At 41.1% G+C, this 24,671-nt stretch overlaps 1 protein-coding gene across 1 annotated transcript in view; it reads left to right on the top strand.

The window, feature by feature from the left end:
• ZNF521 (zinc finger protein 521) overlaps window positions 1–24,466 on the top strand; it is a gene marked incomplete at its 5' end in the record, with an annotated part of 285,658 nt that extends 261,192 nt beyond the window's left edge. Inside the window, 2 exons of the mRNA XM_010828990.1 lie at window positions 19,997–20,128; window positions 22,603–24,466. Of these exons, the coding sequence (XP_010827292.1) occupies window positions 19,997–20,128; window positions 22,603–22,826 (356 nt within the window). The remainder of the gene's footprint in view (window positions 1–19,996; window positions 20,129–22,602) is intronic.
• Window positions 24,467–24,671: the final 205 nt, after the last annotated feature.

Below are 24,671 nucleotides of genomic sequence, written 5' to 3'. Positions count from 1 at the left end.
TCTGGGCCTGAGCTCAGAGTCAGCACTTCGGTATAGACAGGGCATCTGAGTGGAAGTTGCAGCGGGCAGGGGTAAGCCTTTTGAGAATTTCCGAAAGAGACTCTGATGGGGTGGACATTAACATTTCATAACGCAGATCAAAGGTAAAGAGAAAACCCAAAGGCCCCTTTGTCACAGGCCCCAGACGACTGCCTCATACAGGAGCCGAGACGATTTCTTCAAATTATTAAAGAGATTCATTTCATATTTGTATGTATGTATGCACGTATGTATGCATGCACTTATTTATTTATTTAATTCCATACAAAGAACGTTTTTCCGAAGAGGACAAGCTCGCAGGCCGCTTGCCCTGGGCTGGAGGTGCCAAGGTGAGCCTGCTTGTTGCAGGGGACCAGAGCCTCCCGCAGGTTTCCTCTGCAGACAAGCAGGCTGGACCCTTTGTCCTTTAGAGAAGCTTCTCGTGGAAAACAGCAGCCCTCGCCTAGCACAGATCTGTGACTGTGGGCTTGGCCATGTGGGGGCCTGTTGTGAATTCCATCGCTCTCCCCCTACCACCCACAACAAGGACGGCCAGAGAAGAATCCCACTGCTTCATCTCGAGCTGCCCTAAAACCTCAGGCTTAGGAAAGTAAACAGAATCTGATCACCAGATATTGGGTCAGACTCACCTGACATCTGTGCTCTGCTCTGAGGCGGGGAATTCAGTGCTAATGAGAAGACCCAAGCCCAGGTCTCAGGAAGGGAGAGTCACGAAGGCTAATGAAGGGCCAGGTTAGCCCCTTAACACCAGGGACAGCATCAGGCAGCACACAGGATGCTGGGCATCTCCTTCTCTGCTCAGTGTTCACCAACTGACCAGGGGCATCCATTTGACTCAGAGCAGCTGGTCAGATGTCGCAGCACTTGGTCAAGAGGGGAGAGACCTTGAGAGACTGGGATCATGCTGAGACTCAAGGTAGATATTTTACAGTCCATTTATGAAATGTATTTTTGCCCTTGTTGTCGTTCAGTTGCTGAGTCATGTCCAGTTCTTTGCAACTGCATGGACTGTAGCCCACCAGGCACCTCTGTCCATGGGATTTTTCAGACAAGAATACTGGAGTGGGTTGCCATTTCCTACTCCAGGCGATCTTCCTGATCCAGGGATCAAACCCATGTTTCCTGCATTGGTAGGTGGATTCTTTACTACTGAGCCACCAGGGAAGCCTCAGCAACTGTTAATTTCATTTCTAAAATCAGACTAGTCCTGAGAATATTTTGAAACTCTGTGACTTCTGATACCTTCTGATTTCTAGAGGTTACAAGGAGGGGACATTCTCAAGAAAAGAAACTGTGATTACCCACAGATTAGTAGGGAGAGTGTGGCACCAGAGGCAATAGCGTCAAAAATACTTCATTAATCTGTTCTTTTTATCCCATTCCTTCTTACTGAGACTTAAAAATGTAAAGTAGAGAAGAATTTCCAGGGAGGACTGAGCCGAAGTCCCTACCTGGGAAGTGGTAGCAGCTGGATGTAAAATTCACAGGTCAGGACCTGGCCAGCGTCTTCCTGATTGTCAAGAGAAAATGAGGTTGACCAGAACTCTAGCGGGCAGTAAGGAGACAGGGCTAGAAAAAGGGAAAGTTGTTAATTTTTGAGATAGAAACAAATAAAGAGGACAGGACTGAACACACAATTGCTTTTATTTTTAAATTTGGGGGCTGATCAGAAGTAAGAAAACTAGAAAAGAGGCATGCCACTGGTAGAGGAATGGTATAAATTTGAAAAGGGCTCTTTGTTGACATGTTGAATTGTTTGGGAAAACAGAAAAGAGCCCATCAAACGCTCCTACCCGGTCTGTAGACTCAATATCCACTACAGCCCAGAGGCTCCCCAGGTCTGTTTTCTTCCTCCCACCCTCAGGCTCTCCCTTCCTTTCTCGTCTTTTTCCTTCCATTCATTCATTCGACATCAATGAAAAAAACGCAGTTGTTTTGAGAGCAGACCTAGTCCCACCAGCAGTGCGTCCCACTGAGGGATTCTGCCCTCAGAGCCGACGTCTCATTTCTCTCTCTAGTCCTGCAAGACAGGAAACTGCTCTGGGGCAGCCGACAGAGCTGATGTGGAGGAGAAAGCAGGGCAGAATCGAGAGGAATAGAGTCAATATGTGAACTCTACAGAGTAAAACCCCTTGATATAAGGTATTTCACCAAACAGAGCAAACATTTGCTTCGTGCTTAATAAGAAAAATAACCAGTACTTATAGAGCACTTATCCTAGGCCAGGCATCCTGCTGGACACTTGCTACGGAGCAAGTGGGTCTCACTTCCCATTCCTATAGCGTGGGTATCGATATCCACTGGCTCGATGGTTTGGCTGAGGCCAGGTTAAGTAACGTGATGAGACCGCACAGCTTGTCAGGGGCAGGGCTGGGCATCCCACCAGCCACCATCAAGTGATTCCAAAGCCTGCATCTCTCAAATCACACCCCCATGTTTTATGGGGAGAGAGGCTTTACAGATGGTGTCTGTGATGACTTTTATAAACACTGTCTATCCTACCCACTTCGATGTAAGCCCACTGAAGCCTCTTGTAGAGGTCTATGTTTGCTAATAAGCTAGGCTCCCCAAAGTGCATGCCTTACTTATCAGGATTTTGGAAACTTGACAGATTACAAAAACTGGACTTAGTCATAATGGTCTGTCTGCTGCTGCTGCTGCTGCTGCTGCTGCTGCTGCTAAGTCACTTCAGTCGTGTCTGACTCTGTGCAGACGGCAGGAGCCCACCAGGCTCCCCGGTCCCTAGGATTCTCCAGGCAAGAACACTGGAATGGGTTGCCATTTCCTTCTCCAGTGCATGAAAGTGAAAAGTGAAAGTGAAGTCGCTCAGTCATATCCAACTCTAGCGACCCCATGGACTGCAGCCCACCAGGCTCCTCCATGGGATTTTCCAGGCAAGAGTACTGGAGTGGGGTGCCATTGCCTTCTCCGGGTCTGTCTGCTATCAAAGGTCAAATCCTGCTTTAGAAAAAGATTTTGGTTTTCTGTAAATTAAAAAGAATTTAGTGGCTGACCACTCAGTTTCTGAGTCTTCATCGGAAATGAATACTTAAACAATGTGCAGGCAGGCTTAATTGCATTTGTGACCTGCTTTCATACATATTTGGGAGGGTAGCGATGGAAATGGAGAACACACAGTAGAAGCATTTTACTGCCAGAGTGGAACTTTACACACGTACCAGGGGACCTTTTGGTAGTGTTTGTAATGTGCTGCTATTGTGATTTAGGAAAGAAAAATGCTACTGCTGGGCTTTATTTTCAATGGACTTTTTTAAACATCAATTAATGCAATCAAATGTAGTACAGGGAAATCTAACTTTTTATTTACATTTCTGGGGGCCAGGGAGGGTTGGTTTGTTTTTGTTAACTCCAGTCACTTGAGCTGTACAGTATACAGTTTTCTTGGTATTTTCCAAATCAACGCAGTAAGTTATATTTAACAGTCTGTGTGAAAATCTCCACATGCAGGAGAGAAAACAGCCTTGTAACTGGTACCATTTGTTGGGAAACAGATGATTCTGCCTTGCTTCACACAATTTGAAAATAGTGACTTTTGGTTTTTAAAAGCAGATGTAGTTAATAAAATGAATCATATCCATAATTCCTTCACAAATTAGTCAGATTTTTGAATGCCAAGTTTTGAATTCTGTCTTGATAAATTCAAAAATAATAGGCTAAAAAACAAAAAAAAAAAGTGTCTTATGTTTGGCCTCAAACTTTCAAAGGGCACTGAAATAAACCATTCAGATCATCAGAAAGGTCCCTGATGAAAGTACATGTTCCTAATTTTTTCTCCCTTGGTGAATCACTGCCTTAATTAAATACATTATCAACACAATCTGCTGAGTGGTCTCCCATCTTCCTGAACATAGGGACCCAGTAATCTAAGTATCATAGATGATTAAAACCTTGGTTCCACGTTGAAATGTAATCGTTTTCTTCCCTTAATCTGGAGCCTAGACCCAGATCTGAGCCCAGTCCTCCCAGCTTACCCATATGACTTTGAGGTAGACTCTTCCTAGGCTTTGGGTTAACATGGACCAGTCTGTTTTACTAGACAGATTAACTTGAGAATCGAAGTATATATACCCACATCACACATTTTGAATGTTGTAAAATGCTCTGTAAATATAATGAGTTGTTATATGTATATAATCGTCCTCAAGTAGAGGTCAGTAAGAGGAAAATGTACCTTGTATTATTATTGATAAGAGTCTCCTTCTTCTGGTGAAAGTCGCTCTGTCGCGTCTGACTCGTTGCGACCCCATGGACTATACAGTCCATGGAGTTCTCCAGGCCAGAATACTGGAATGGGTTGCTTTTCCCTTCTCCAGGGGTTCTTCCCAACCCAGGGATTGACCCCAGGTCTCCTGCATTGCAGGTGGATTCTTTATCAGCTGAGCCATCAGGGAAGCCCTCCTTCTTCTGGGGGTGTCCAAAAAAGGTGAGGGCTGGGGGAGCTGGGTTTGAATTGTGCAGACACTTCGTTCAGCTTCTTGCACTTAAAAGTCATGTTGGCCTGAGCACAAAGTATGATCAGCAGCAGATGAGGTAATATGTAGACCTAATCGGGTGAGTTAAGGCCACAGTGACTACTTTGATTTGGAATTTTCCTGCTGTTATCATTTTAAAGCAGACTTTCTAATATTCATTTCAAAAGAGAGGTGCTCAGATTCTAGAGGCACAGATCTAAAGAGATGCACAGAATTCTCCTTTCTCATGCTGTTCCCTTTTGAAGGGGGCCCACATGCTTGTGGGTGCATTAGGTGGAGTAAGAAGGCTCAGAATGGACTCGTCTGGCCGACATGCTATCTACAGCTTCCCCATCGATCACGTGCTCACTCATAAGAGTAATGGGATAGTCTTAGTTACATCTAATTCTCTGAGGTTTTATTTTATTTTTAACGTTTTGGAATATTTAATGAAGGATGCTTGTTTTCCCATTCTGGGGAAGAATATTTATTTTGTTAACTGGGCATTTTTCTCTAAATGTTTAAGTATCTATGCATGGTCAGCTATCGTGATGGGTTGAAAAATGCAAAAATAGTGACCGCACTTTATTCGCTTCTGCACATTCACAAAAGACTAATCTATTATTTACCTACTCTCATTTTAATTTTGGAACTGTCTTCCCTCCAATATTCAGACAAAGGAGGACTTTGTTCATTGCTGATTCATATCAGACTGTTCGCCTCTATCTTACCCAACAGTTACTCTTCTATAAAATGATACACTGTATTTACTTTTCTCCAGATTCTCAAATATAAAAACCCTCATGCTAATCTCTGTCTTTAAGAAACGAAATATTGCTGTTGATTTTCAGAAGCAAAGGAAGAGAAGGAGGCCCAGATATCACCATGGGTCACCTTTTATCCTGGACTTTTGTGTTTTCCTTTACTGACAATGATATTGACAAGTGAGCTATATATGATTTGCTTTCAGAAAGGATGTTAGTTTTATAATTTTGGGTTTCAGATTTCTACGTAGATTGTTTAAGACAGCATTGTAATTCTGTGCTGACTGTATCACATCATACAGGGGGCAGAGAAGAGCTTTTAAATATATAAAATGCTTCAAGCTGTTAATAGGTATTTTAGTGACTTTTTTTCAATAGATGTCCGTTGTGTTAGGAAATTATCACCCTTCTTTATATTGACAGAGTATACAATATTTACATTTTTAGAATGGATCCTCAATTAGCTGGTTCAGGTCTTAGAAAAATTGTCATTAAGATAGAGGATTAAAAATTTATGGTGCCCAAAGCATCTTTATAATTTGGCATTATAGTCTTAGAAATATTTAATAGCTTTGCAGAAAGTAATATAAGGAATTGCTATCTGAGAAAGAGCTGTCGTTAATTATTATGTCTCATTCTTCATTTAACAGAGACTCTTATTAACTAATCCATGGTTTTTGTTAGATCCATTTCATAGTCTTTAGCTTTGGTTTTTGACCTAGCAAAACACCTAGGAATATCTGCTTCTTCACTGTACTTCCAAGCTGAGTAGAAATAAGCCAGAAATTTATGTTACAACATGAATCCTCCTTCTTTCTTCCTTCTTTCTTCCTTCTTTCTTCCTTCTTTCCTTCCTTCCTCTCCCCGGCCCACCCCATTCCCTCTCTTCCTACTTTTTTCCCATCTCAGTAGATAGTAACTCTCACTACTGCTGCTCTTGACTGATAGGAAACAGACAGAAGGAACTAGGAATGAGCATGATTCATTGGTACCCCGGTAACATCTTGGCTTCAGCATATAGTGTCTAGATGTGCTGGTGTATCCAGACCGATGCCCAAGAAAGAAATGTAGGCGAGGAACATAGTGAGCTCTTATTTTTCCATGCGGAAGCACGACATTGCCTTTTTTATTAATAGTAAGCCACACACTTAAGATATGCATGGAGTCCCATTTTCTTCCCAAATATTCCATTTAGTACTGTATCAGGGAACGACTCAGGCACTTGAAGAAGTATAATTAGCTACAGGCAGGATGGAACTAAGGAGTCAGTCTTTGTTTCTGAATAATGATAATTCTGTAAAGTCTCAAGCCCAGGCTCCAAGGGTTTCAGGGGACAGTTTAAGCAAATCAATGGGCGATGGCCACTGGGAGGAAGCATCTGCATGGATGCCTTCAGCACTGTAAGTTGTGTAATCATGGGTGTTCCTTCCAGATTGACAGCTCAGCCCAACGTGCTTTACCAAGGATGGTGTTCCTAGCACTTCTGCAGAATCGTGAGATATGGGAAATTTAATTTTCCGCTACCAACAGGCACTGCAAGCCAGCTAAGGCTCTGCTTTCCAGAGGGAAGAGGGGTGCAGTCACAAGGGCTGCTGCTGCTGCTGCTGCTAAGTCGCTTCAGTCGTGTCCAACTCTGTGCGACCCCGTAGACGGCAGCCCACCAGGCTCCCCCGTCCCTGGGATTCTCCAGGCAAGAACACCGGAGTGGGATGCCATTTCCTACTCCAGTGCAGCAGACCCTTAATCATAGGTAGGTAGTTTGATTAGGAAATCAGGGATGATGTGGACTGTAATAAATTCAGGCTTTTTCTTATCAGGGAGCAAAGGAGGACCAGGTGGCCTGGAAGTATAAATAATTCTTTGCACATAAGTAAGAGACCTAGAGAGACAATAACTTTTGCTTTGCATAATTGATACTAAAATTGTTGTACTTAAGAGGGAAGAAACTTAAATGAGGGTTTGACAGGCCAGTGTAGTTTATGGGCATGGCCTTACGCCCCACCTTTCAATGAAAGTGATCACTATGCCTTTAAGAGTAACTTTAACCCCCTTCTCCTCACACTATAAATAATCGAAATATTTATATTCCCGAATGAGGAAGCTGCCAGTATAATGAGTGAATGAATGATATACATAGGCAAACTTGGGGATGTGTACCAGTGCACACCCAGCGACTTTAAATCTGAGCTTAAAGAACCCAAAGAACATAATATTGGAATCAGGAACTCTGGATTCTGGTTGGCCATGACCAAAATGCTTTGCCTGGGTGAACGTGTTAATTAATATCTCTAGTCTCAACTTTCTTATCTTTTCAACAAGCCCGTTGTCTCCAAAGCCCCTTCTAACCTCTAGCAAACAGTCCACATTTAGCCAAATAAATACATTCGCCCAGGGCTTCCCAGTTAGTGCTAGTGGTAAAGAACCCGCCTGCCAGTGCAGAAGTCGTAAGAGATGTGGGTTTGATCCCTGGGTCGGGAAGATCCCCTGGAGAAGGGAATGGCAACCCACTCCAGTATTCTTGCCTAGAGAATCCCTTGGACAGAGGAGCCTGGCGGGCTACAGTCCATGGGGTCGCAAAGACTCAGACACAAGTGAAGCAGCTTAGCGTACACACATACATTCACTCGGTCCTTCTGCCTACACATCCCTAGTCTATTGCTTCTTGATTTTACATGAAAAAAAAAAAAACGTAATGTTCTGGGATCTCTGAAAACCCATGAGTCAACAAATACAGTTTGGGGAGGTATTTATTAGAATATTTCTTAGGAAAAGCAGAACGCCAAACTGGGGTCAGCCAGCTCTCCCGTGCCTTCACAATCATGTTTCCATATCACTTTTCTGATTTCTGTGAGCACGGGGAGTATTATTTGCTTTTGGAGGGATCTTAATCACCTTACAGTAGTTTTATGCCATCCACTATTTTTCTTCAAGCATGAAAAGCTTTATCTAAAACAGAGCATCGAAGAAGAAACTGTACATAGATTCACACCCTGTACATTTATTTTTTTTAAGCGTGTTGCAGTTTGTTTTTTTTTTCCTTTGCTAATATATTTTGACACCTTATAGTTGTAGCCCGCTGTTCTCTTTAATTGCTTATTGTTATTAATTATATAGTGGTAACGGAGTTGGCTGTTTGAGCCACTTGGCTGTAAAGAAATTCATTTATCATTATTGCCGTTGGAGCCACAGAAGATTGCCAGCATTCTATCCAGAGATGAATGTTTTCGAGCTCACATCCAGTAGAATTTTGAACATAGGTCAAATCCTTAGGTGTTTTCTTTCTCTGCTACCCTTTGGTTCTCCTCGTCTCTGTACTGAAGACCTCCATTCTCTCTTATCTTTTGTTTGCAGTCCTGGATGTGCTGCCCTTTCGGTGAAGTTCATACATTATTTTCAGCGCTCCACTGAGTGGCCTGTCCAAATAGTTCACTTTATTTCCTCCTCATATACCCAACTGTACGTTTTCCTTCTTCAAATTTCTTTTATAATGAGAATAACATTCCTGCCTTTACAACTTTGTTATATGCACGTTTTATTTTTTATCACTTGATCGTTGTTGATTAATGTATAGTTGATCTACTATATAATTTTTTTAGCTGTTTGAAAAGAAAATCCATTTTTTAGAGAGCTATCATCTCATAGTAGATGATAACATAACAGTGTGTGTGCACTCAGTCAGGTCTGATTCTTTGCGACCCCATGGACTGTTACCCGCCAGGCTTCTCTGTCCAGGGGATTTTCCAGGCAAGAATACTGGAATGGATTGCGATTTCCTACAGATTTGCAAGTAAATAAACTATTTTATTTAAAATCGTTAATGCAGATTGGCCATGGGCTTAGGCCTCACCTTGCAATGAAAGTGATCACTATGCCTTTAACAGTAGCTTTAACCCCCTTCTCCTTCACTATAAATAATCAGATGTGTTTAGATTCCCAAATGAGAAAGCTGCCCACGGAATGGATGAATGAATGAATGAATGATGCGTGCAGGCAAACGTGGGCATGCTTAGTTGCACATACCCAGCTACTTCTGGTATCTGTAGGTTCTTTAAATCTGGGCTTAATTTAGAATTCATGACCCCACAGCCACATGTGCCACAGAACAGCCAGGCCAGCGAGCTCCTCTGCCTTCTGGCAGCATGACATTAAATTCACACTAGTTAAGCCAACTTAAATGAAGCCTCCTTGAACCTTCCTAAATAAAACTAGTGGCCTTAATTACAATTGGGCAATTTAAAGGTTATGGAGCTCTAACTAGTAGTACAGTATATCACTTTAATAATGCACAGGAAAATTTCTCTAAGGGGTGGCATCGTCTGATTAGAAGAATTCAGGTTTCACAGCACATTTCCAACAAACTGTTTTTAGAACTCTTATTGCGTTTATGGCGCCATTATCTTTTTTTTTTAATTTTTCAAGGCCGAGTTTCTAAGGTCACACCAATAGAACAATAAAAATGTGAATCATTTGCAAATAACGAGCAGTACTGCAATCTTTGCATTGCCACTCCAGACTTCCTTAGCACAGCCACAAAGTCAGAGGGGCAGGGGACATGCCTTTGGAAATCTGGGGGATTCTGGCCCCATTTAGACCCTCATGCCCCATAAGATTTGACTTAAGCTTTGGTGTTGAATCCTGTTTCTAAACACCATGGTTGAGGAATAAAGATGTCATCTTTTCCATAAGTCATCAAAAGGTATGTTTCTTGGAAAGATAATTTGCTTTGGAATTGCCTGGCTAGTTTCTTTTTCTTTTTTTTTTTTAATGTTTATTCAAGTATCTACTTGCATTTTCTGCCTTTATTATCTTTTTTCATGGCATTTCTATAGTTTTATTTTTATTTATTTATTTTTAGGCCATGCCATGTGGCAGATGGGAGCTTAGTTCCCTGACCAGGGATTGAACCCGTGTCCCCTGCACTGGGGGCACTGAGCCTTAACCACTGGACCACCAGGGAAGTTGCCTGGCTAGTTTCTTGTCTTAAACCTGTTGGCACTAAGAACCCCCATGCTTGTTGGAATCTGTAAAACTTACTGAAGCTAGTGAACTTCTTTCTTTGATTTGATTTGGAGATTTCTGTTTGTTTGGTTTTTAAATCATCAACAATAGCAACCTACCCCTTCTAGCAAGAAAAGACAGGTTTTCAGTGTTGGAAAGACCTTCTCCTTCAGAGAACCGGTGGCCTTATGCCAAGAAGAAGATTTTAAAAAAAGAAGCCCCTTGCCATCAACTCAGCACAGAAACACACCTGATGGGGACTGTGTCTGGGGCAGGGCTGGCCCTCCACTGTGTGGAATTCATATCGACAGTTGTACCATCTCACCTCTCCAAGACGCTTTCCCAGCAGATTTAACTTTAAAGCCAGTTACACTTAGTCCATGCTGCATGAACTGTCCTCTTTTGATTTTAACAATTTAATTTTTTTGTACAGTGCTTGAAGGTAGATATACCTGTACTTCTCTCTGTGAGTCCCAGATGTGAGGGCATTAACAGTAGGTATTTCATATCAAACAAGAGAAATTTCAAGCAAAGAGGGTAATAAATGCATATATCTGATTTAACCAGTGAGTTGAAAGAATAGAGCTTTGTAATATAAGAATACATAACTAGTAATAAAAATTGCTTAAAACATGAACTGTGGGGTCATGGATGTCTGCTGTAGAGATTCCTTGGTGACTTGAGACAAATAGAAGGTAATTATCCCTTCTTTCACATGGTTCTCTTTTTTGGTATTTCAGAAATATTGAATGCAGAATAGCATTTTCCTTCTTGAAATAGGGATAAGTTTGATTCATCAGTTTCCTGCCAGACATAAGTTGGCAAATACGATAGTTATTTTGTTAATGCTTTATTTGCCAGAATGTTTTAATCTTATTTCAAAAAATAATGAAGGCAAGCAACATAAGGTGAATTTGGCTAGCCTAAATGTGTCACATTGCAAAGGCTTTTAATGTATGAGGGAAAAGAGCAAACTTTTAAAACTCAATTGATTAATGAACATTGTTTTGTTGTTAGTCTCTCCATTTTGTTCAAGTGAAATTAGATGTAGGAGCAGCTAAGTATATATTTGCCATAGAGTCAATAAATATTCAGTGAGTCTCAACTTTGAGCCATGCACTATTCTAGGTGTTTGGCAAGCATTAATACAAAACAGGCAGTGCCCTTGCCCTCCTGAAACTTGCCTTGTAGCATGAATTGATGAATAACCCCAAAGTTCTTGACACTCTCTTGGTACTAGGATGTCTGGGGTTGGCACCCACCTCTCTTTAATAGGAGAGGCAAGAGCTGAAATGTATTACTGAATTGAGAAATTGGGAGCACGCCATTTCCCATCATTTTGTTGTTGTTTTAGTGGCTAACTCTTTGCAACCCCCTGGACAATAGCTCCCCCAGGCTCCTTTGTCCATGGAATTTCCTAGCCAAGAATACTCGAATGGGTTGCCATTTCCTACTTCAGGGAATCTTCCCGGACCAGGGATCGAACCCCTGTCTCCTGCACTGGCAGGCGGATTCTTTACCATTGAGTCACCATTGCATGTCTAATTATTATGTGATGCAGAAGTGGATGTTTTTAGACTATCCTGTGTGCCCAGAAACTTTTCTGTCGAGGCAGAGACCAGGAAGCCTGGAGTGCTGCAGTCCATGGGGTCGCAAAGAGGGACACGACTGAGCCACTGAACTGAACTGAACTGAGAGAGCAGAAGAGCACTAATGATCGGGTGATGAAAACTTTGTAAAAGAGAAAGGGTTACTTTCAAGTGAACATAGATAAGGGGGAAATGGCCTGTTCAAATAAACCGGACCCCTTTCAGTGGAACGTGACGACATACAGTGAAGTCAAAGCTTTATATAAGTTAATAGTTTTTAAAGCAACCCTAGTTTCGAAGCAGAACTAGAGATTATATTACAGATTTAGTGGGTCTCCATCCTCATTCCCACCCCGTCTTCACTCTTGCTTTTTCAGAGCTAACAGTACTGTTACTAAGAAGCACGTGCTCTTTCTTCTTTCCTTAGTTAAGAGTGTCTTTTGTTTGGGGAGTAGGGTGAGGAGGAGCTCAAAGTGATTTTATCAGTGCCTTACCCAAAACTGATGTTTGTCTTCTGTTTTTTAATAAAAACATTTCAGCCCCAAACCTTTGCCTTTAAAGCTACCTGCTGGCACTGTGTAACACACACTCTGGGCCTTCAGCTACGGGGCCCACGTTTAGATTAGAAAAGTAAAGGAAGGGATGCAGACCTGGAGGTAAAATCGGGTCGGAAAGGTATGTTTAGTCTGTGTGCTTTGCCCTGATCCCACACTTGAGCCACAGTGTCGCTGCCGAGTCCCCGCAGCCGAAGGGAAGCCACCTTTTATAGTGTGTTGTTTGTTTTATTGTGTATTGTTGGAACAGCATTCCAGGGTTTTCTCCTACATGAGAATATTCTAATAACTGCTACCCACCACCGATAATAATAGCCAAGGAATTGGACGATATTGCCTCTCAGAGCATCTGAAATCCCACTGCCTACCTCTCCCATCCCAACCCACCTGGACCTCCTGCTAGTTTCCAAGCTGCTGATGTTTATGGGGCTCGAGGCAGCCCCTGGGCTCTTTAAAATCTGCTGGGTACAATGCAGCCGACCCCAGTTGAATCATTTCCTGCTCCAGCCCTGCTGATAATGAGAAGTTCAAGACAGGAAATAACAGTGTCAGTATCAGTGGCTTTGCTTATAAAGTCCAAAGGCATCACAGCCTTAGACTGTTGGCCAAAAGCAGGTAGTAACTGAGTTCAGTGCAGGCCTGTACTTTGTAGGTGTCCTTGAAATAAGACTCTAGCTGAGGGACTTCCCTAGCAGTCCAGTGGTTAAGACTCCACATTCCCAACGCAGGGAGCACCAGTTCGATCCCTGGGCGAGGAATTAAGATCCCTCATGCTGCACAGCATAGCCAAAATAAATAAAGACACATGATCTTGGGAAAAATGATTCTCACTGAGACACAAGGGATGTTTATCATTTTGCTTTTCTTGATGTACTTAAGGGTTAGGTATTTTGTGTATGGATAGTCAAAGCCGAGGTACCCGATTACTCAATTACCCCGATTACTCAAATAACTCAATTACTCTCAGGATTCCCAGTGCCCTTCCTGTCTTAATGGGAGTCACTTGTTTGTATCGCATATTCCTCTCTTGTGTGGCATAGAAATACAAGCCAGACATTCTCATACTACCATTGAGAAAAATCCAAGAAAATGCAGTGACAATCTTCAGGCAACATTCATTTTCATGTCGAATTGCTCAGAAGAATAGGGTAGAACTTTTTAACTAGGGTAAGGCAAGTGTTAAGAGTTAGTTGCTCAGTCGTGTCCAACTCTTTCGACTCCATGGACTGTAGCCCACCAGGCTCTCCTGTCCATGGGATTTCCCAGGCAAAAATGCTGGAGTGGGTTGCCATGCCCTTCTTCAGGGGACCTTCCCAACCCAGAGACAGGACCTGGGTCACCTGCATTGCAGGCAGATTCTTTATCATCTGAGCCACCAGGGAAGCCCAGGGTAAAGAAAGGGTTCATATTGTATTCAGTACTCTCAAATGCTGCCTTACTTTGGGGCGTGATGACGGATCTCCTGGCCAACTTTGAGGACTGAGTAATATTCCCCATTGCCAGATTAGCACTCAGTGTGTTTGTGTTACTGTTGTGAAATATGTACTGTATATAACACAACAAATTACAGTGGCCTGAGCACTGTGGGCCTAGAAATATGTGATGGCTGTGTACATGGCAAATTACAGTACAGTCAGCCTATTTTTCTACTCCTGGTTCCTAGGGTGAGCCAGCGTAGCCGAGGGGTGAGTTTTGTCATGTGTGGCTTTTCTTTGTTACTCCTCAGACCCCTAGCTTATAAATGTGTGCTTGGAAATTAACTCAGGGAAGAGGAGAAGCCAAAGTATAAGTGTTGGGGGTTGGGAATTGGTTTAGGGCAGAGTTTTCTTGGATTTAAAAATATAGAGGAGGATGTGGTGGTATACACAGTCGAACTGGAAAAATTGCAACTGCAGGGCATTTGATTCCTCTGTTTGGATTCCAAGGGCAGAGTTTACTCTCACTCAGATCAGAGCTTTTCAAGGATGGCCCCATGCCACGTGATGAGGTACCAGGAGGGGTTTCTCACTTTGGACTTTAGCCTGTAGATTTATGCGGTGCAAGAGGCTGGAGGACCCTTCTGGCCAGTCTCCAGGGTAAACGGGAGGAGTTCTACTTATAAACCGTTACAAATTGGTCCTCAGTAATGGCTGCAGTGTTGATCAGACGATATTAGGGGTCCCCCAGTGATTCCTGGGATAACAGCTGCATGTAAGTCAACCACTGAACATTTGCTTGTAGCTGCTCTAGATTTTTGTTTTTATTGAAGGAAAAGGAGTATAAACATGGGACACACAGTCTGGAGGCTGCTTAAAGGGCTTCTCTTGTTGAAAGCTTGTATTGAAATGTCAGTGTCTTGTGTTCTGCTAACAATTGCCGTGTTGGAGCCTATAACCTGGGTTGTGCTTGAATGGTAGCTCTTATTTTTTTCTGTTACAAAACTGGCTGATTAATAGTTGTGTTTGTGCAGGTTTTATAAATTGGAGAGAGAGAAATTATCATTCCCCTTTGAACTGGCCTTAGAGGAACAGATTTTGTTCTTGGGGCACATGATTATAGTAAATGATTATCACGTTCCCTAGTAAAGGCAATGAGGTTGCATTGCAATTATGTATTCAGATTCTTTCCTTTGCAACATTTAATACTGGAGTAAATATTTACATTAGCATCAGTCTCTTCTATGTAGACTTGATTCCTGTTTACATTTATGTTCACATTTAAATGGAGATTAACAAATGGAAATAATTATTTTAGCTGAACTTTATATACATGTGAAATGATTTCTCAGTTATACCCAAACCATCTTTGATCATGCTTTAAAGCAGTTGACCAGGACAGGAAGTTGCTGGCTGCCAACACGTTCTCAGTGGTAAGAGCTTCACGCTTGCCTTTTCTAACATCAGATCAACAGTACTGGTGGCATGCATGCTCCCTTGCACCGGGATACGAGAAAGGGGCGTTTTCTGTTTGTTCTGAAAAGGTATGGGTTTGTATTGAAAGCTCCATATTCTTTTCATTCAGTTGATAATATGCATAGTGATGTTTCTCTCTCTCTTTACATGTGCTTATTTGTGCTTTCACGTATATTTGGTTGGAATACTTCTCAGTCTAATGTTCAGAATTGGACTTTTTCTATACTTCATAATATCGCTCATTTTCTTTTTGGCATTTAAAATTTCAGAGTTGTAATCAATCTTTATTAGTAAGGTGTAGAAGAGATTGGGCTTCCCAGGTGGTGCTAGTGGTAAAGAACCAACTTGCCAATGCACCAGACATAAGAGACGTGGGTTCAATCCCTGAGTTGGGAAGATCCCCTGGAGGAGGGCATCGCAACCTACTCCAGTATTTTTGCCTGGAGAATCCCATGGACAGAGGAGCTTGGTAGACTACGGTCCATAGCAAAGAATCAGACACCACTGAAGCGACATAGCACGCGCATAGAAAAGATAGTGTTTTTATTCTTCAATTTTCAAAGTAACCTATAAAGGTAAATTATGCTTATTATAGAAAATCTGAAGACTATAGATAAGCAAAAAAAAAAGAGGAAGAAAAATTCTGACATTTCTTCCATAGATGCCCCCTATCACTCTTAATAAAAATATAGGGCTGCTCTAGCCTATTATGTTCTTAATGGAATATTGTAATGGTTATTAAATCAGCTGACTCAGAATCTCTTTTTAATAAATGAGTCAGACTGGATTATCCAATTACTGTCAGCTGCTACCTTTCCCGAGAGCAGAAATGGTTACCCCAATCGAATTTTTTAAGCTTTTGTCATCTTTAGGAAACAAGGTGAGTGTCTAAGACTTAAATTGACCCGAAGTTGGAGGTGCTGATGGCGGCCCCTCATGAGCGTGGACTTTTAAGGGAAACCATGGTTACCCGGTACTGTTCTTAAGGACCTACCAGACAGGAAGAAGGAAGGAGGGAAGCTCCGTTTTGAAAGGAAACAGAGCTTAGCTCAGCTTGATCCCCCAGGACTAAGAGTGTTTTCAAAATTCTTTGAAAACTGCCCTTAGCCACACTATGCACATGCAGAATGACGGCAGAGTTCGACAGAGACTAAGTATAAACTTTTGAAATTCTTATTATAAATAAGTTTAATTAGTTGCCCATTACCCTCTCTCCCCCTACTTCAGTTTTTAAAAGTACAGAATGAATTATGTTAACCAGTTATGAAAATGTTTTGGGTTCCCCTCTCTTTCTCTCATTCATCATCGTTGGACCCTGTGATGATAAGTAAGTCTGAACATGGGGATGAGCAGAGAAGTTAACAACAGCAGGATAAATGGGTGGGCATGTCTGATGTCTAAATCGGAGCATCCTGGCTTCTGCTTGTCATTTGCTGTGTAATCATTCAGATATATTTTCTCTCCTACTCAAATAACTAGGACAAGTTATTTGTTGGAAAAGACCTCTAGGTAACTTCAAAATAAAAGGCAGATAGAACTTCCAACATTTTTTTTAATATTATAATGTGCTTTTAAACTATAAAGAGTTCTGAAAATGCTGGATGCTGTTGTCATTATCATTGCTATAAGTGCCCTCTCAAAGCATGAAATTCATGAAAAAGAAATCTACACTAATAATGCATGAATACTTTATGAGCATGTGTCACCTTTTTGTGAATTCACTGGACTCAATTTTGAGTATTTAATATTTTTTGACTGAACTTCTCTGTGTTCTTAGAATGGGAAATAAATAAAAATTGATGAGGACATTTTCCTTATACTATCTTATTTATTTTTCCTTATATTATTTTGCTAAACAAAATACTCCTAGTCCTGAAAGATAACATCACATTGAAGATCACCCTCACTTGCATAATTGACATTATGTTCATGTAACAGTCAATCGTTCGGAGAAGGCAATGGCACCCCACTCCAGTACTCTTGCCTGAAAAATGCCATGGACGGAGGAGCCTGGTATGCTGCAGTCCACGGGGTCGCGAAGAGTGGGACACGACTAAGCGACTTCACTTTCACTTTTCACTTTGCTGCATTGGAGAAGGAAATGGCAACCCACTCCAGTGTTCTTGCCTGGAGAATCCCAGGGATGGGGGAGCCTGGTGGGCTGCCCTCTCTGGGGTCGCACAGAGTTGGACACGACTGAAGCGACTTAGCAGCAGCAGCAACAACAGTCAGTCATTATTCCCAAGAAAATTCATCAGGCCTACATACATGTGCATGCGTGCTAAGTCCCTTCAGTCGTGTCTGACTCTTTGCAACCCCATGGACTGTAGCCCCCAGGCTCCTCTGTCCATGGGATTCTCCAGGCAAAAATACCAGAGTGGGTTGCTGCTTCCTTCTCCAGGGGATCTTCCCGACCCAGGGATCAAACCCTCTTCTCCTCTGTCTGCTGCGGTGGCAGGCAGTTTCTTTATCACTTGCACCACCTGAGAAGCCCAGGCCTATGTATTTTCTTCAACAAATGTTGCAAGTTCAAGAATTCTGGAACAAATGTGTACACCTCCTCAGACTCACAGACCACATCTTGGTCCTTGTGCAAAACACATAACTTAAGGATGAAATTAGAACTCTTAGTTACCGGCTTACCATCACAAGAAAGGTATACAGCGTTGAGGAAATAGAAAACATTTAAATTTGGCAAGCATTTCTGATAATTAACTTACTGACCCAATTCTCTACCATAAACAGTGGTTCTTATATTACTAAATATCCAAAATTTACAAAAATTTTGGTGCCTTTAGGATTTTCAAAAAGAGAGAGAGAAGGGAACAGATGAAAAACCCTTGATCTTATATAATCCCTAAAGCTTTTTGTATAACCCCTTGTCATGTCAGTATGCACAATTAAACTCCTTCTTACATAATTATAATCAAGGAATTTACTGTGCCACCCAAATACAGAGTAGGTTTTTATCTCCTGTGAAATGTAGACAGTACTGGGTGGCTTAATTAGTGCTTTGCTTCTCTTTTTACAAATTCCAATCCTCTGCTTCTAAAGACTCATACTTGTGTGAGAAGAAAGATTAGGAATACAAATAGAGTGATTTTACTCCTAGTTAGCTAATAATAATTCACTTTGTAATTGGGCCTTTATGTTGCCAGTGATACCAACTGGTGAAGGATTTCTGCATGCCTCTTGTGTTGACTCAAAGGAAGCAACTTTGGAGTGTAGACTCATTACCCCTGCGGTGGGAATGTATTTTTCGTTCCCTTGACCTAGACTGTCTGACACAGATATTCCTTAGTAGCATTTCTAATCACTGCAAATAAGAGAAGATAAAAGTATAACTTGATACCATTTCAGGTTAAACTGAAGCCACTTAGCCCTTGCTTTTCTTGATGAGAGTCTTGGGAGTAATTGGTTTCTGACATAGTATATCTGCTGAAATCATGGACCATGAGGTCAAGCTGCCTGGGTTTAAGTTCTGGTTCCACCAAGAACTGGTCCTATGACTCAGAGCAAAGTCAATTCAACTCTCTGAGCATCATTTTTCTCATCTCTAAAAGGGGAATAAGAGTAGTTGTTGTTGTTAAACTCAGTGAATTCAGTCTTAGAACAATAGTGTCTGGAACACAGTAGGCACCAAAGTGATGGGTTGTTTATTCTCATGCTACTGGTTTTCATTTCTTATAACTGAAAATTGAAACAAGTTAGAATAATCCTTAAATGCATAATTTCATAAACATTTTGATGAAAAAACATACAAATGATGTTTTATATTTACAACACAGACTTTTCATTTTATATAATAATTGTTATTACATTAAAATATTTTTCTACCATTTTGTTTCTAAGCTATCAAAGAATACTCCAGGACTAGTCAAAAGTGAGCCTGGAGCTCATCAAAGTGCCTTTGAAGAAGTACAGGCAAAGTCTAGATCTGGGGGGTAAAATTGAGACTGTCTTACAAAATGAAGGGAACAGTACACTCAGAATATATGGAGGATAGGAGTGCCATTCAGGAAAATAACACTTATAAAATACTGTGAGCATTAATAATATTTCAAAATTGCCAGAAAATCTTAGAAGTAGAAAAATCTGTGTCAATGGGAAAACGACTAAAAAAAAGTATGGTTAGTAACAGAAAGCTCTAGAACCTTCTTGATAAACCAGAAGATAAGCCTGGGGAAGTAGTTCATTCTTCTATGGGCCCTTTGTTTTAGAACTTTGGAAATACACAGCCTATAAAATCTTGATTGGAGAAGGAAATGGCAACCCACTCCAGTATAGTATTCTTGCCTGGAAAATCCCCATGGACAGAGAAGCCCGATGGGCTACAGTCCATGGGTCGCAAAGAGTCAGACACGACTGAGCAACTGAACATACATAAAATCTTACTAGTTAGAGGAAAGGAGATGCCTCATTACTGACTTAGCAATTATACTTTCAAAGCTTGACACACACCGCCGTAAGATAAAACCTGCCTTGTGACTATTGTTCGATTTTAAATTCCAGAAATGTTTTCAATTGATATAAACTCATAAATAATGTGAAATTAACCAGAACTCATATATACTACTAATCATTGATTTTTGGTGGAAAGAGTTTAATGTACAGAGTTATAGGTAACTCACTAGCCTGTCAAAGATGTGATGGGTGTCAACTTTTCTGCTCACATGCTTTCCTTGACAGATGAAGGGCTGAACCACGAGTGCAAACTTTGCAGCCAAACCTTTGACTCCCCTGCCAAGCTGCAGTGCCACCTGATCGAGCACAGCTTCGAAGGGATGGGCGGTACCTTCAAGTGTCCCGTCTGCTTTACAGGTAGGAAGATGATCTGGAAAACTCGGGAGAGGTTCATGGCCACATCACGTCTTTCCTATCAAGGCATACTTCCCACTGCTGTGGCCTTTTACAGATCTGACTGCGGTTCAATTTAGGGAGAAGATGTTTGATTTCTGCTGATTAGCATTATTGATTGCTGCCTACTTTAAAGGCTCAGACGGTCAGGAAGGTTAACTGTCAGGATGAACAAATGGCATTTTAAGTTCTCTCAGAAGTTTGCACTCTTCCGTTTCTAAAATGACATCCATGTTCCATTCACTTTTCTCCCCTCGACATTAAAAGGTTAGCGAGACAAAGGGAGCTTTTTCATAGCAAGACGTGAGACTAAAAGTCAGCCGTGGTGTCAACACATGTCTGTTATTTAAACACAGAGAATTTTGTAACATTTCCCCATATGAAATTTAAAGTCATTATTAGAACCCTCCCCCAGTTCTTTGAACTAAAAAAACAGATTAGATGAGGTCTTATGTCCTGTGAATATCAGTTTGAGCAAACTCGGAGAGATAGTGGAGGACAGAGGAGTCCGGTGGGCTGCAGTCCACAAGGTTGCAAAGAGTCAGACATGACTTAGCGACTGAACAACAATATTATGTTTACACTTTTGAGAAGAAACTTTTATGAGATGCTGTAACATTACAGTTTTCAGCAGAAGCAGCAGCAGCAAAAAAAAAAAAAAAAAAGTAAATCAGAAACTGTAATTTGAAGCCCATAGGGGTTGAAATATGATCACACACGTTTCTGCTGCTCCTATAACAGTGACAAAGTTATTTTGGAAAATCCTTTGTGATTATTTTGCCTGTGTCTTGGACTCATTGTTCAAACCCCTCAAGGCTATATGCCCTTCTTATTTGTCAGAAAAAGCAAAACAAAACAAAAATATATCCTTCTCTTAAAACCACCTTCTTGGTTTGTGGAGCAAAATTCCAAAGCATTGATTATTAACCTTCACTGCATTCAGCCTGTAGATTTCTGTCCTGTAATTAAATCAAAAGTGAAAGGCTATGTTCCAGTGAAATACTACCAGACTGTGTTGGTGGTTCTGTCTTTACCATTTGCCCGTGAGGCTCCTTCATTCAGTACTTGCATCCCATTCGGCCACTCCTTCTTTTGGAACTATTTTTTGATTCCTCCAACTTATTATTTAAAATATATATGTGTGTTTTTACTATAACATAGTATTTGTCTAAAGATACAATGCATCAGGAGTCTGGCTTCTTTATAAAAGTTCATAGTAAGTCTTCCTAAGGAGGACTGGTCATAGATCTCTTCATGATTAAGACCCCTAATAAAATAGCTCCTTCATGTTATGGCTGGGAGCCTCGTAAAATGTGCTATGTTAGATGGAGATTCATTGCAAATCAGTATCAAAACCCCATTTCTTTGGGTTGATGTAGGTAAAAGACAAAAATGCATTAATCATGAATGGTCTGCTTTTCCTGCGCTGACAGACCTAAATTGTTTAGTGTATCTTGAAGTAATTTTAAAAACAAAACAAAACAAAACAAAAACCTCTTCCAATATAAAGCATGTTAAGTGCGAGAAGAAATCTGATAGATGTTTAAAGTAATGAGAAATATGATTAAAATGTATGACTCAAAAGAACAATATTCTAATATTTTAGGTTGGCTGGCAATTAGAATAATTTTAATGATTAGAATAGAGTCAAAGTCAAATGCCAACATCTTTAATAAATCCTTTCCCTGCCTATACAGATTAATATTGTAGATGCAAACTTTTTTAGGTCACAGTACACCAGGCATCCATCAGAAGTCAGTTCTCCCAACCCAAACACTGCCTCTGGCATATACAATTTAATTATTAATAGTATGTCTCCTAGGTAAACTGTTACACAGTCTTAGGGCCTTGTTTTGTAGTCATTAAAATTGAACATGTTTATATTATTGAAACCCTTGCATTCCATGTGTAGGCTGAGTTGATCTTAAAGTATCCAAAGAGAATTTACCTGCCATTCTGTTTCACATTTATAGACAGTGCCCCAGAGTAGCTGTGGGATATCATTTTTAGCATTAACACATTTAAATAGAGAACTGTTTGCTAGCTGTAACTTTAGGCAAATGCAATAAACTGGGTTTTGGCATCTATGATTCTGTAACCTGTGGGTTGCTGAGAAATAAGAGTCATTTCTGTTCAGACAGTGCTGTGCGTTTGACAATTTTCATTTTAAAAGATTTATGGGGAGCAGGGCCACGATAAACCTTTACTTTGGAGCTGTTTGTGTTGAAATAGGTGCTCGGTAGAGTGCATCTTAACAAAAGCCAGAGACCCAACCCCTAAGCATGTGTGACGTTGCTCTCCCCTGGACCCTGGCAGTGGTCACACCCAGAAGGCACTCCATTCAGTCCATTCCTCTGCCGCTGTTCACAGGGAGCCATCAACGGAGGGCATTTTGGAATGAAAATAACCCCCAGTTCACTCTCCTTTTATCGTTTCAGTGTTTGTTCAAGCAAACAAGTTGCAGCAGCATATTTTCTCTGCCCATGGACAAGAAGACAAGATCTACGACTGCACACAATGTCCACAGAAGTTTTTCTTCCAAACAGAGCTGCAGGTAATGTCCCCATGGGGAGGCCTGGCATTGAACGCAGTCGCTCTACTTATAGGAAACAAGGGCATTTTAAGTCTGGATTCACCGTATCACTCACCCTGGCCACCATGATGCTGTGTATGGATTGGGGCAAAGGGAAAATTAGAGGCTGGATTAACAGACACCAAAGTCATTTTGCCTCTGGCTGCTGTCAATCATAAAAAGAACTAGAACAGACCTATAATTGGACCTTCTGACCCAGTGTGATAGACTGCAGGGTCAGGTTTATTGGACTGTGGGATCATTCACCTCGTTCGTCAAGGCCCATTCTCCCAAACCCTGTTTTATTCATGTTCTGTTCCCACTGGGCTTCAAGCTGGCTGGATGTCCAGGTTATTGTTGTCCTGAGGGGCTTAAAATTGGAAGGGAGAAGGGAAGAGAGGAAAGAAGATATACTCTTGTCCAATATGTTTCTTCTGCTTAACGGGATGGAATCATTATTATTTAGTGGCAGCCTTTGGGTACAAATTTTGGTACCCAAAGATGTTAGCTTTGAATCTTGCAAAATGTGTGACCTTGTGCTTGTCAATAATGTTTCTGAACCTCGGATGTGACTGGACCTCGGATGTGAAGAAAATGATAGACAGATGTAACATTCATAGGCCTGTTGTTAGGTAAAATTAAATAAAAGCTCTGAATATGGGGTATAAACTCTAAAATAGAATAGAAATGTTTGGTCAATTTGATTATTCTTAACAATAGGCTGGTATCAGTCAGAGACCTGGATCCTAACCCAGAAATGTCACTTATTATAAGGAAAATAAATGTTTTTTTCTTCTTACTTCATCTGAGAAAAATAGGTCTAATATATATCCTCATTTTTCAGATGGAATGATATAAGAGTAATACTTTTTTTTTAATTAAATCTCATTGGTGCCTTTGGAGGAGAATGAATTAGAATCCAGTTATTTCATTATTGTGAGGATTATTATTAACTGTAAAGTTATTTAGACTAAAATAGGGTAAGGATGATGTTTTTTCCTTTGGTATCAAATTCCCTAAATAACCAGAAGAGGGTCTGATGTGGTTGACATAGTTGAGGTAGGAGTAAGGGACCCAAAGCCCCACCCACTTCTTCATCTCCCATCCCGCGCTGTGGACCCCAGGGCAGCTTTAGAGTTCCTTGGGCTGTAGGGAAGCCATATTTATGTGAATTTTGTATCAAAATAAGGAATTTATAGTTTGTTAATAACATCTCAGTTTTTATCCTATCAGTGAACACATAGCAAATAAAGACGTAAGATAAAAAATCTCTGAAAGAATGGGTGATGTCATTTAGTTATGATGAGTCAATGCACCAGACTTAAAGTTGCTATAGACTTTTCATCACTTCAAAAAAAAGAATTCTACTCCGTCACGTGTTTGTGCGTTGGATTCAGAAGATAGACCAAGTTAAACTATTATTTAAAAGTACATGTCATTAAAATAACCTGCATTTCTATTGGAAAACATAATATTCTTATTGCAGTATGTATGGAAGGGTAAGTCCTTTGTGTTGATTTTAAAAGATATGGGCAGTATGCCTAATGATGCTGTTAATTAATATGTAAACTGTGAAGCAGAATTCCTAATAGTTTAAAATCAAAGTTGTAGAGATTCTGGCTTCCTGCTAGTATTCTTGGGGGAAAGTTTGGAACAAGTTCACTTTTGTAGATTCTAATGCTAACCCTAACCCTAACTGAGTGGGCTTCCCAGGTGGCTCTGCTGCTGCCGCTGCTGCTAAGTTGCTTCAGTCATGTCCGACTCTGTGCGACCCCAGAGAGGGCAGCCCACCAGGCTCCCCCGTCCCTGGGATTCTCCAGGCAAGAACACTGGAGTGGGTTGCCATTTCCTTCTCCAATGCAGCAAAGTGAAAAGTGAAAGTGAAGTCGCTTAGTCGTGTCCGACTCTTCGTGACCCCATGGACTGCAGCCTACC

Source organism: Bison bison, unplaced genomic scaffold, assembly GCF_000754665.1.
Source record: "Bison bison bison isolate TAMUID 2011002044 unplaced genomic scaffold, Bison_UMD1.0 scf7180017864498, whole genome shotgun sequence".
NCBI lineage: Eukaryota > Metazoa > Chordata > Mammalia > Artiodactyla > Bovidae > Bison > Bison bison.
This window is presented reverse-complemented; position numbering and strand designations above follow the sequence as displayed.